We start from the raw sequence: 13,792 nt of genomic DNA, 5'->3' as shown, positions 1-13,792 counted from the left end.
TTTTTACTCAAGGTTGTTTTGATGTCTTTGGATAAACAGTCAGCTTCACATAAACAAAGTACAACGCCGACAGAGAACGTTACGTCGGAACGTCGGTAGTTTTCACTCAGGATATTTTTCTAGGTTTGGACAGTATTTTGACACAACTCGTCCCCAGCACGACCCAAATTATTTTAAAATACCGTTTCATACCAGCTGCAAACATTACTATGATAGATACTGTTTTTTTGTCTTTACTTTTTACACAGAGTCCTGCTTGTACTGATGTCAGTGCTGCTATTGAGTGAAACTGGCTGCTGCTGCTTTTGTTCCACAGTTCACTTTCAGATAATTCCCTCGCAACACTGTGCGGCTCCGGTGTTTTTAAGATTGCAGTGGGGCAATTTAGACAGCTGGGCGAAAGAGTTAGGATATTTCGGAGACACGCAATATACTATAAAGCCAATGCAGTCCTTTAGATGTCATTTGTGCAGTCTTTTAAAATGTATAAATTCATTCAAAACAACAAATTCAAGGTAGTTTCTTCATATAAGGAACAATATCGCACTTAAATGACTGATTTATGTTTCTCCAAAGATGTTCTGTTCACCCATCAGGACTGATTCAGTGTTAGCAGGCCATGAATTTTGAAGTAAAACAGCATCTTTTGTACAGAACAGCATTTGCCATTTGAGAACCATAACAACAAGAAATACATCATACACATGATGCAACGACAGCATGCAAAGAAGCAATATTTTTTTTTTTTTTAAAGTTCATATCAGTTGACATGTTATTCATAAGGAGCAATTGGTCAAAACAAAGTGGAAAGAAAATGGTGCCAGTACATTTTTTCACATCATGTATTAAATTGTGAATTTCAACTGTGACTAGGAGACGCTAAAAGATATTGCTGATGTTCAAAGCATAAATTAATTTAAATAAGGGGACAACCATTTTAATTATTAGACTAACAAAACTAATTGAAAATCTAGTGTATGACCGGATTGTGGGAGGGCTTTTTTTTTTTTTTTTTTTTTTAAATGGCTTTTATTCTGAAAAGATTACGAGAAGTTCTGGCATTCGGTCGGCCGGCCTTGACTTTGGCCTTTTTTTTTTTTTTTTTTTTTTTCAAAGGAATTCTGGTGTTTTTAGGAAATAGTCGAGAATTAGGTTGTATATTGTTATTAAAATATTTGATTGCAGCTTAAATTCAGACAGCATTTGACATTTCTGGGAGGACAAACGACCTCCAGGGATTAAAACTGAATCGTAGCTGCCTTTTTGTTGTTGTTTTTTTTTGCTGATGCTAAAGCCACATCAACTGGGTTTTTATCTGCTGGGAGTGGTGTTAAGATTCGCTTGCTGCTCCACAGCCTGCATTTAACACCGCGGCTGGGCGAGATTTGACTTTCGAAGCTCTGCTGTGTCATCGGCCGACTCGTGTTCGAGTGCCCTTTTGGAGGCAGGCCAACGCTATTGTAAGGTTAATGTAACTGTGCCGCTGACAGAAGATCAGCCAGCGAGGACGGGAATCTAGCACGGTTTGTGCTAGATTAGATCAGTGGGTGGGGGGGACGGACGGGGTACACTTTAAACTCTGGTTGTTACACTGTCAATCAATGCCAGTGCACAAGAGAAAAGTGACAGCACGCCAAAGAGGGAAAATGTATGGTTGTGTGCATGAGTGTGGTTAGAGACGACCATCGAGCGGAGGGAGCACGATCCTGTATGCAGCCTGGGATGAGGTGCAAAGCTGAGCGGGTCATTTCAGGGCGAGAAAGTCCTCCTCCTGCCCTCCGGGTGAGCCTGCGGGTGCGCACCCACATTTTTATGGATTGGAATCTGTATTAACCAGATGTTGGCGTTGACCTCCTGGTCCTCTGCAGCAGCACCTGAATGTGTGAATGTGATGCAGCACAAGAAATAAATGTAAAAGACTACGAACACACACACAGAGCAACAACAGAAAGTATTGGAAGATGAGGGTTGTTGTTTTTTTACCAATTACTTAATTACTGTATAAATGGCAGTTGCTATTATGGCTTATTACATATTCAGAACCAAAAGATGAGGATGCTGACTTGAATGTCTGTGCAATTTGCAACGTACGATGTGATATTAAATCTTTATTAAAATTAACGTATGTTGAGAGTATGAACTTAATTAACAAAAAAATAATCATCGTTTTTATTTTAAATTTCTTTGTTGTATTTTTATTGAGAATGTGCGTGCAGGTCCACCATCATCCATTAGGGGGTGCTGCAGGACTCAACTCTATGCAACAACTATGAATCACTAAGCATTTCTAAGAGTTATAATATATGGTAAGAATTGCCCTGTTGCTGAGAATGAACAAGTCTCCCATTTTTCCTATATTTGATCATATTTTGTATGTAATTGACGTGTTTTTGAGTAAATATGTTGATAATGAGTGACCTCAAACAAATAGATTTACAGATACATTGATAGTGGAGATCCACAAGGCTTTGTTTTTGAGCCTAAACTCGTTTGTATTGATTATTTCATATATTTAAGAAGCTAAGAGGGTGTAGTTTGTTTTGTCTGCAGATGACAGCGGAGAAAGATGTTTGTGAAAAATAAGTTATAATTTATGGGTTTTTTTTGGTGATCAACAGGATAAAAAAAAGTCTTATTATCTATTGATTTTTTTGGGGGGGGGGGTAATAAGAGATGAAAAACTTGTAAAAACAAGAATGTCTCCGAATATTTCTGTTTTGAAAAAAGCAAAGTATTTGATAGATCATAAGTCAACCCACATTCTCTACGGTTCAGAGTATTACCAGGACATGTACAGAATTTTTTAAGTTTTAAATTCTTTGGGTGAAGAGAGCAGAGAGAAATTCAATTTTAAGCTTGAGTATGCACAGAAGAATAATTAGAAAATACAAAGTTAGTAAAACAGTAGTCATTTTTATTTGATGAATGGTGATTTTGTGATCTTTTTCTTATGTTACTTGTAAGAAATGGTTTTTAAATGACTGAAAGTGACAGACCATTGTTGTTTTTTTAATCATATTTCTATATGAAAGAGTGACAGTGAGCTTGTCTGCAAGAAGACATTAAAAAAAAAAAAACTAAAACTGAAGTGAACTGAAGAGTTGAATTCTGCCAACAATCTTTATAATTCACACCTGTGCTGTTCTTACAGCGCCATGTCAAAATATAACCCATGAAAAGGTGCAGATGAATCTTAAATGTCATTTTGATTTTATTTTTATTTTGCACGAATTTGAAAACACACAAGGTTTAAAAACAAATCTGTGCAGTGCAGGGAGAGGCTTATGTGAAGGCTCCACTAGATGATGATTAAAAGTTCACAAAGTTATAGAAAACACAAAGTTTACATAGAGAAATAACAAACAAATAACAACAAAATGTAATGTTTGGTAGTTCATCTGAAATTAACAGCATGTTTTTTTGTTTTTTTTATCTGCTTTGATAAACACATCTGCTCTGTTCTCCTTTGAGGAAAAAAAAAAAATCACGACACCAGCTGGGAGATAATTTAATTTGATATTTTTTTTTCCTTTCATTACGGTGCCCAATATTTTATTTTTTTTACACTTATAAAACTGAATACTGTTTTTCAAAATCACGCGTCTACACCAGAGTAGACTTCTTTCAGATCTTACGTGAAGCAGTAACGTCAGCGTTTGTATTTAAAAGGTGCACGTCGTCGGATCAATATTGAGCTGCAGCCTCAGTTTAATGCTGCTGTCGACGAACAGCTGAGTTAGCGGCTCTGCGGCGCCCCCTGCCGGCAGAGAAGGAGAACTGCAACGTCGCCGTCCCATGAAAGCGTTTGTGTTGCGGTGAGGAGACGCGGCTGCTGTTGGAAGGTTTGTTGACAAAGGAGGACGAGTGTAAAAAAATTAATAAAAATAATAATACAGGTCTGGTAGTCCGCACGAGCTGTTTTCCGGTGACGTTTCTTCCGTAAGAAGTGTTTTCGACACACGAGGCCGCGTCGTTATTTCCTTCGTGAGCGAAAAAAAAAAAAACGGCTAATTTTGCTAAGCTAAGTTAGCAAGCTCAGTTAAGGAAGTGTCAGAAACGAAAGGTGTTGTTGTTGTTTTTTTTCTCACTTAAAAAAAAAAAAAAAAACACCACTAAAAGGATATGTACCGACAGAGGCTATTATTATCACCTTGCATGGTGTTTTTGTGGAGTAAGTGTGTGTTTAACTGAAACTGACTTCCTTTTTTCCTGGCAACTAATGACGTCATAGTGACGTTAATATCATCATTGCAGCTGATTTAACAAGCGACTCTTTTTTTTATTTTTATTTTTTTATTAAGAGCCAGCTCAGTCTTTATGCTCACCTGTCATGAAAGTGTTGTGCATTGGTGGAAGATTAATTTAAAAAAAATTAAAATTAAAAAAATACTCTTGTTACACGCAGGAATCTGATATCTCTCTTGTACTTAATACAACTTTAACTATAAGACTAAAAACAGAGTATATATGAATGTTTTATTAAGTACAAGAGAAATATCAGCAAAGGTAAAAAAAAAAAAAACTCATCTTGCTGAATTTGCCTCTTTTCAAAGTACAATGTTGTTTACTGTTTGATATACTGCTGAGAAGTTAATGCAGGATTTATAAACTGATGTTGTGCAAATTTTAAAACTTAAATAGTGATACGCTGCCAAAACATATTTCTCTCTTGACATGCACGCGTGCGTGTTTCAGTTTGGCTGATCTGTTAACAGCCTCACTGTTCAAGACGAGGAGTTTATTTGGATAGAAGTTCATTCGAACGTAAAAGGCGGCAGGACAAAATGGAAAAGCAATATAAACCCCCCAAAAAATCAGGTAAAAATAGTGGAAAATTCCTAAATATAGCTGGTTCCAGCTGCTCCAATGAGAAGACTGCTTCTTTTTTCTTTTTTTTTTCAGCTTGATATCATTATAAACTCATTTCGTTTGAACTTTTGGTCGAAAAAAACAAGACATTTGAATTTGAACTGAAATGACTCGTGAGTCACCAGATTGACGAATAAATTAACTGGCAGCTAATCTGATGTGGAGAAAACTGACAGATGCAAATTTCCTTTTATGCTTTGGCTTGTGAAGATATGCTGCGTTTTAAGTGGGGTTTTTTTTTGTTTGTTTGTTTTTTTTATAAACTCAGTATCTTTGTGTTTTGGACTGCTGCTTGAAGAAAAAAAACGCCATTTGAAAATTTCATTTTGGGCTATTTTGATGGACATTTTTTTTTTGGAGCATTTAAGAAAATATTTTGAGCAAACTAATAAAAATTAAAAAAAAAACATATATATATATAAAATTTAAGTAATTGTTAGTTGCAGTCCACTATTGAGTAGTTAAATCTTTCTTACTTTTAGTTTTATCTTATTTTATTGGATGATCACGATTTTAATGTAAAATCTTAACGTGTGACTAATTCTGAAATAAATTTAGTAGAGAGCTGAAATATTATAAAGCAGCAGGAGAAAGTAACAGAAAATGAAAACACTCGTACTTGAATACAGCTCTTGTGTAAACGAACTGAATTACTTTCCACCACAGTTTTTTTTGTTGTTGTTTTTTTTTTTAGTAGCAGAGAACGTGATTTTGACCGACAGCGTTACGTGACATATAACTCATTAATCTCGTCATCTCTTTTCTCTCTCTCTCTCTCCCATCAGCCCTGAATCCTGCAGATCGCAGGATGGAGTCCGGCGGGAAACCCTCCACCGCTCAGATCGTGGTTTTGGCCACCAGCTCAGCTCTGACGGCCATGTTTTACTCCATTTACAGGAGCAGAGCGACGACGGTCTCCAGATTAAAGGTCCTATCTCTATCTCTCATATAAATGTCAGGAGTGTGTGCAAATTTTATAGCCTTGTCGTTGTGTGTGTGTGTGTTTTTTTTTTAACTGTAAATATTGTTTCCACAGGAAGCTAAGAAAGTCTCCATCAACCAGGATTTGAAAAACCTCCTGTCTGAGACGCCTGGACGATGCGTCCCGTACGCAGTCATAGAAGGTTGGTTGAAGCCTAAATAAAGTCACTGTTATCGTGAACTACATTTTCACTGTATTTACCGGCAGGAAAATTCCGCCTTTTAGCATTTCATTTGTTCACGTCGACAATCGTGAGCTGAGCTTTCCACGGTGTGTTTTACCTGTCGTTTTCCTGCAGGTGTGGTGAGGTCTGTGAAGGAAACGCTGAGCAGCCAGTTTGTCGACAACTGCAAAGGCGTCATCGAGAGGCTGACGCTGAAGGAGGAGAAGATGGTGTGGAATCGCACCACTCACCTCTGGTAAGCCAGTCGGAGGATTTCAAGTGATGCTTTTCTTCATATTTATTAAACACGGGTGAATCTTAAATGGCAGTTATTGTTATTTTATGAAGATTTACAATGCGCGGCGCGGGGAGAGGTTTACATGGAGAAATAATATTGCTTCATAAAAATAATGGGAAACGAATGACAACAAAATGTAATGTTTTGGTAGCTCATCTGGAATTAACTGTGGGTTTTTTTTTGTCTGCTCCGGTAAACATATCTGATCATTTCTCCTTTGAGAAAAAAAATCAGACACCAACTGGGAGATATTTATATGTTTTGGTTTCATTATGGTGCGCCAATGTTGTCATACTTATTAGACCGAATACTGCTGTCAAAAGAGCAGATTTCATTACGTAAAGCAGTAGCGTCAGCGTTGTATTAAAAGCCGAGCAGATGGTGACGCACACGACCGAAGAGAATCTGAACACTTCCTGACATCGGCGTATTTCCTGCTCACCTCTCATAACAGCCATAAAGGCAAACGCGCAGTTTTGTTCTGCAGCCCGACTCGTTAAAGGAGCCATGAAACATTTATCGGGGCAAAAGGGACACCGCTGCCGTAAATCCAATCACAGGCAACGCGTCAAACGCGTCGCATGCCTCCGCAGCCGCTGAGGGGAAAAGCACGATTTGTCAAGTTTGTTTTCCCCGAACGTCTTTTTAGTCCATTTTAATAACATGAAAACTATTATTTAACAACACATTTAACACACGTTGACTTCGTTTTTGCGTGCAAAAATGAACGAGACTTTTTAAAGTGACAGGATGCGAGATGAAATTATGAATCGATTAACCAAAGGGAAAAACAAAAAATGCCCAAAAGTGTCGCGTGACTTTCGGGTTTTTCTCCACGTTTTAACATTTAAAAATGAGTTTTGAATTCTTAGTCCGCCAAAATAAGAAATTTGAAGAGCTTATTTTGGAAACTGAGAAACTTCGATGGGTGTTTGTTGTCGTTTTTTTTCACTGTCAACCGCGCGATTATGAGATCATCTGCAGATTAATCGGTAATTAAAATGCTTGCGGCGCTAACTGACGTCTCTGAGCAGGAACAGCACGGAGAAAGTCATCCACCAGCGCACCAACACGGTCCCGTTTTCCCTCGGGTCCCACGACGAGGACATCGCCGCCGCCGTCCGCGTCATGCGTCCGCTGGACGCGTCCGAGCTGGACCTGGAGACCACCTACGAGAACTTCCACCCCACCGTCCAGTCCCTGTCCAACGTCATCGGCCACTTCATCAGCGGCGAGCGCCCCAAGGGCATCCACGAGACGGAGGAGATGCTGCGCGTGGGCGACAGCGTCACCGGCGTCGGCGAGCTGGTGCTCGACAACAACCTGATCAAGCTGCAGCCTCCCAAGCAGGGGTTCTGCTACTTCCTGACCCGGCTGGACTACGACGCCCTGCTCCGGCGGCAGGGCAACAGCGTCCGGCTGTGGAGGATCCTCGCCGTGGCGTTCGGCGTCACCGCCTGCTCCACGCTCCTCTTCATCCTGTGGCGGCGGTACGCGCACCACCGGCGGGGCAGGAAGGAGCGCAGCATGCTGGAGGAGTTCAAGGAGCAGCAGAGGCAGCGCATGCGGGAGCTGAACATCGCGGAGAGCAGCGTGTCGTCCACCAGCTGCACCGTGTGCCTGAGCCGCGAGCGCTCCTGCGTCTTCCTGGAGTGCGGCCACGTGTGCGCCTGCGCCCAGTGCCACGACGCGCTGCCCGAGCCCAAGAAGTGTCCCATCTGCAGGGCGACGATCGACCGGGTGGTGCCGCTGTACAACAGCTAACAGGTTGTTGTTGTTGTTGTTGTTGTTGTTTTTGTTTGTTTGTTTTTTTCCAGTCAAACCCGCCTGGAAGAAAAAGAGAGAGAGAGAGAGAGAGAGAGAGAGAGAACTTTTTTTTTTTTTGTTGTTGTTTTTTTTGTGTGTGTGTGCCTTCACTCGTACCGATGAACAGTAACTCCTGCGCTGAATCACGATGTAATTGCATTTCCAATCAAATGTTCAAATCCAATTTGGAAGCCGTAATTTATCTTGATTGAGGAAAATGTCATTTGTTCCGCCTTCTCGAGGGAGAAAGCACGACGTCTTCGTGCTCGCAAAAATATCCGTCAAGCAAATCTTCCCGCCGACAATCGGTCTCGGGAAGTTGGGAGCGTTTTACGAGGAAGAACGCAACGCATCGTTTACGCCGACGAAACAGACACAACAGAAACATTTGTGATCGTTCAGTGAGAATATCGTTTAGGTTTTAGACACGTTCACCGATTCGTAGCGGGCTTCTTTTTTTTTTTTTTCTGCATAAATATGACCTGAAACATCATCAGATTTTGTCTCGAAGTCATTAAAGCAGATAAAGAGAACCCAATTAAACAAAGGAGACCAAAATATCCCACTTGGTCATTTATTTATTGAGGAAAATGATCCATCATTAAATATCTATGAGCGGCAGAAGCATGTTTGCTTTCGGTATCTGGTGTGCAACTGCTGAATGTTGATCGGCCGTGCACAACAGCTTGAAGTTATTTCTGCGGGTTTCTTCACATGAACTGCTCTTTTCACAACATTTTTAGATATTTTTTTATTGGTTTTAAGGTCAGCTCTTTCACATCTATTCAAAAACACAAAGTGTAATCATCTTTGTCTGGCGGAATAACTCGTGTGCTTTCGGGTCGTTGTGACCTACTTCCTCTGGAGATCCACTTCACAGTCAGATGTCCTCACATTTTGCTTTTTGCAATCTGCTGGAATAATTCAGAATTCAATGTTACATTGATGATGATGATGATGATGGTGATGATTTTGATAAGCTGTTCTGGTCCAGATGGAGCAAAACAGGCCAAAACCATTTTTAGACCGCACAAAGGATCACGGCCAAATATTAAAAGCACACAAATAAGTGACATGGGATCGTTTTCCTCGACAAAACAAATGACCCAGTTAATTATTTTTTTTTTAAGATTCACAAACTTTTAAAGCATCACTATTGTTGCTGCTCAGATTTGGCCCCTTTCATTGGAAGACATTAAACTTGAATTGGAAGTTATTAAACTTCAAATTAAGCCTCAACAGTTTAATGAGTACAAACCTAATTTACTCTGAAAGTCTCCCCGTCATGTTCTGTACACGGTCGGCCTGTGATAAACAACAGAGGAGGAGGATGAAGATGCAGTTTTGCTTTGGTTTCAGTTTGTTATGTTTATTTGTGAGAAACTTTGTACAAAAAAAAAAAAAATGTAATAAAAATACAAAGAAAAGAGGTGAATCGTACCAAATTGTAGCCGGCAGATATTCTCCATCTGCAGCGTGTGGGCAGGTGAAAGCTGAGACTTTAAAATGGAAAACATGTCCAAAATCCTTCGAAAGGGTTTATAAGATGGGTTTTTATGAGTTTTGGTTACTTACTGTTGATTCGACAACACGTCTGAACTTTACTCCGTCTCGTGTCTTGCGGTTGATCGTCGGTGAGATCTCGGTTCGGCTGAGGCCGCGACTCACGAACGGCAAAGTGGGGCCGGCGGGCGGATAATTGGACGGCCGTCTCGTCTTTGTCCTGGAAGGGAAGGAGCACGATGTGCTGTTTGTTCTTACCTTCACTTTGCTGCGCGTGACCGCTGATAGAAAACTTTGGTAATTTGCATATTCATCGAGTGACAGTGGGAACGTAAAGTTTGAGGCTGCGTGGTGAAGGGTGGGAGATCCTTTCTGCCAGGAGATGGTGGTGTCGGCCTTCGAGGACGATCGGCGGTCCGGGCTCGAGACCGTGAATAGACATTAAAATGTACTGCCACGTGTTGATGCCGTGCAAAGCGAGCTGCTTTTAACCCCTGCTGTGTCTGTCGCTTCACCACAAAATTGAACATTTCAGGGCAAAACGTGTTTGTTTGTTTTTTCAATGTGAATTAAACAGCAGTAAAATACTTGGCTTTTCTTTTCTGCGGCATCAAATGAGTCAGTTATCGAACAAAATGTTTTCATTTTAACGCTGCTGGCGAGGTATAAAAAAAAAAACAACAACATCATTTTGCCTATTATACGTTCGTAAAAATCGCTGGCCGCATGTTTTGAGACGGACCAGAAGCGGCAGAAAAAAAAAAATGCTTGGGCACGATTCACCGTTAAGCCAGCGGGGAGGCGTATGCGGCTCCGGAGGAGGTCGTCTCAAGGTGGTTTGAGCACGGAAGAATGACCCGTGTGTTTCCAAATGATTCTCTATTATCAAAAAAAAAAAAAATCCCTCTTTGTGCCATGAAACCTCAGGCTTATTATTTACCACTGGGACTTTGGCATTATCATTACATTAGTATTCAGCAGCTGGCCCACAGATACTGTTTCTATTTTCCGGGACTGAGCTGATGCTGGTTGGTCTCTGAAGGAGCCCGGGCTAAATGTCAGATATAGAGTATAATCAAGCCGGAGGAACACTCTGCACTCTTTTCCTGCTGGATTTATTGACAGCACTTTTACCTATAAATATTTCTGCCGCTCCTTTTTCCTCGTTTATGTTTTACATTTTTTTTTATTACAGCGTTATTCTTTACATCTACATGTTTTTAGACATGCTCAGGGTGTAATTCTGCAGTGACGGCATTGTAGCTCTGTCCATTATTTTTCTCTCAGACCACAACTTCGGTCCAGACTGACATATCTTTATTATTGGCTTGGGTTGCTGTGAACTTTGGCCTAGTCATTCATGGTCCCCAGAGGATGAATCCCAATCAGTTTGGTGATCCTTAGGTTTTTCTTGTAGCACTACCAGCAGGTTAAAATTGTTGGTTCAGACTTAAATATGTTTACCAGTATTGAGCTAGATTGCTGTAAAATTAGTTTCAGGCATTCATGGTCCCCAGAGGATGAATCCTAATGACGTGGGTGTTCCTCTGACTTTTCCTGTAGCACCACCAGGAGGTACAATTTTCTAGTTTCAGCTAAAATATCTTTACAGTTATTGGGTTGGATTGCTATAAAATTTGGTTCATTCATTCATTCATGGTTCCCAGAGGAGGACCACTAATGACTTTCATGATCCTCCAACTTTTCCTGTAGCACCAACGGTAGAGTACAAATTTGACTTCAGACTAAAGCGTATTTAATAGTATTGGGTTGGATTGCTGTGATATATGGTTCAGAGATTAATGGTCCCCAGAGAATGATTTCTAATGACTTTGTTTGATCCTTCGATCTTTCCTGAAGCAACACTAGGAGGTAAAATATTTTGGTTCAGACTGAAATATCTTCACTATTATTGGGTTAGATTGCTGTGAACTTTGGCCCAGTCATTCATGGTCCCCAACAGATAAATCCTAATTACTTTGATAATCATCTGACTTTTCCTGTAGCAACACCAGGAGATAAACAATTTAGATTCAGACTAAAATATCTTAACGATTATAAAGTTGGACTGCTGTTAAATTTGGTTAAGTCATTCACAGTCCCCAGAGGATGAATCCCTAATCAGTTTGGTGATCCTCTGACTTTTCATGTAGCACCACCAGGAGGTTAAAATTTCTATATTTCTATATATACAATATATATTTACAATCATTGGGCTTGATTGTTGGTTCAGTCATTCATGGTCCTCAGAGGAAAAAATCTTAATGACTTTGATGATCCTCCAGCTTTTCCTGTGGGACCAACAAGGGGTTCGAAATTTTTGGTTCAGACCAAAAATGGATTGCTGTGAAATTTGATTCGGCCATTCATGGTCCCCAGAGGATGAACATCCAACATAATAGACGGGGAACCCGTTGAACACGACCCCATTCAAACACAGCATCTGTCTGAGAATCTCTGAAAGCTCAGACCCCTATGGAACTAATAATTGTACCTGAAAGGTGACACGAACGCTCAACAGTCGTTAACGCGGGAACCTTTTCCCATCTCGGCCTCCAGTTCGTACTGTCGGATGTACTTCGGTGTTGAGTGACAGAAGCTTTTACTTTCAAGTCTTTGGCGCCCATACACTCAGACTCAACGCTCAGACTTCCTTCTTCTTTTTCTTTTTTTTTTTTTTTTTTTTTAAGTGCGGCTAGAAATCAAGCAATGAAACCAAAAGATCCCACTTGTGAAAACATTACTTGTCCGTCCAATAGTCGCGCATTAACAAACCACTCTTTTCTCATTGTGCTGCCAACATGAAAGCAGCAGCTCTGGACCGACACCATGGAAACCCTTCAGTCTCGTCCTGCAGTGCTTTTAGCAGCAGCAGGAGCTGTCACTGCTCTGACAGCGAGCGAACCATCAAAGACATTCCCTCTATTATTCCCCACTTAAGAGTAATGAATTTAAATGCCGCGTGAGTATTGCGCAAGAACCGCAACCGTGAGAGGTGCGCGCGATCTCAATGGTCGGCGGTGAGATGTTTACCATCCGCCGTTTTTTTTCCTCTTTCTTTTTTGTTGTTGTTTGCTTTACCCCCTCACATTAATTACATTTGCAATTTAAATGAGATCGCATTTCCCTGCACGTACAACAGTCGGCGCCGATTCACAATTTACATTCTCAAAAATAACAACCATTTCCAAAAGGCTAAGATGAAGACGATGATGAGAGTAGCTCCCAACAAGCACGGAAACCGCCGTCGTATCTTGAATGAATCGTAGATTGGACGATGGAAGAATCGACTCGTTTTGGTGAAAACGTGCTAATTTAAACACATATCACAGCTCTTTAGCACGTTTAATTGAATTCATTACAATTAATAAAAAAATAAATAATGACTTGAGAGGCAGCTTATACCGATCAAAGTCCTGATCCTGTCTAATTCTCTCATATTGCTTTATATTTTCCGCTGCACTCAAAGCTTATAAAAGTTCCTTTGTACTGCAGGATGAGGGGAATTGGCAGTTAAGAGCGTCTTAGTGGAAAGTAGCGCACTCGAATCACTTCACTTATTCTTTGCTTTTATCTGAATAATGCTGTTAACCCTCGCAGCAGGTGGATTGGCTTTTTCTTTCGGTGCACTTAGACCGTGGCTGCACCTCGTTCGACGCCGAGTATCAGGGGGTCTTATCTTTAATGTGAGGAATACGGTTCTGATCCCACGTTCTCGGTGCGCAGATGCTGCGACGACATGACGAACTCTAAAAGCCTCGCGGCTCGTTAACCGCCCTCCCGCATGAGAGGCTTCCTCTGCTCACTCGCCTCCGGGAAGAAGGTTTTCCGTGTTGAAATCCCGTCATTCGTTTGTATTCTACTTCCCGTTCCTTCATTTTAAAAAATTTAAACCCGTGCCACTGGGACGACGAGCTGATAGTCGGGTAGTCGAGGGTGCATATTATGGGCTGTCAGCGGTGTCCCAGGTTTCCCCGCGTGTCATTTCCTGCTTTTCTTCCCCACATTTTCTGCCTGGCAACGCCTCAAGTTTACATTTCTTCAGTTTTTAAATCAGATTTATTTTGCCTTTCTCTCCTGATTGCATTTACTTTGAAGTGACATATACATATATATATATATATATATATATATATATATATGCAATCATAAAACTGGTTATTACGATGCC

At 40.7% G+C, this 13,792-nt stretch overlaps 1 protein-coding gene across 6 annotated transcripts in view; it reads left to right on the top strand.

Annotated features, from left to right (window-relative positions):
• Positions 1-3,734: 3,734 nt before the first annotated feature.
• Positions 3,735-13,792, top strand: part of mul1 (mitochondrial E3 ubiquitin protein ligase 1) — a 36,310-nt gene continuing 26,252 nt past the window's right edge. For 5 of the 6 annotated variants that reach the window (XM_069710950.1, XM_069710947.1, XM_069710949.1 and 2 more), the window contains exons 1-5: positions 3,735-3,842; positions 5,655-5,797; positions 5,906-5,993; positions 6,150-6,270; positions 7,347-8,079. In XM_069710950.1, coding sequence (XP_069567051.1) covers positions 5,678-5,797; positions 5,906-5,993; positions 6,150-6,270; positions 7,347-8,076 — 1,059 coding nt within the window. In that variant the 5' untranslated portion in view covers positions 3,735-3,842; positions 5,655-5,677 and the 3' untranslated portion in view covers positions 8,077-8,079. Of the gene's footprint in view, positions 3,843-5,654; positions 5,798-5,905; positions 5,994-6,149; positions 6,271-7,346; positions 10,209-13,792 lie in introns of those variants that run through there. The other variant, XM_069710946.1, reaches the window with a different exon arrangement.

The sequence above is a fragment of the Brachyistius frenatus genome, unplaced genomic scaffold (assembly GCF_029030835.1).
Source record: "Brachyistius frenatus isolate BFR_SWC_R1_liver_20210118 unplaced genomic scaffold, ASM2903083v1 Contig_95, whole genome shotgun sequence".
NCBI lineage: Eukaryota > Metazoa > Chordata > Actinopteri > Embiotocidae > Brachyistius > Brachyistius frenatus.
This window is presented reverse-complemented; position numbering and strand designations above follow the sequence as displayed.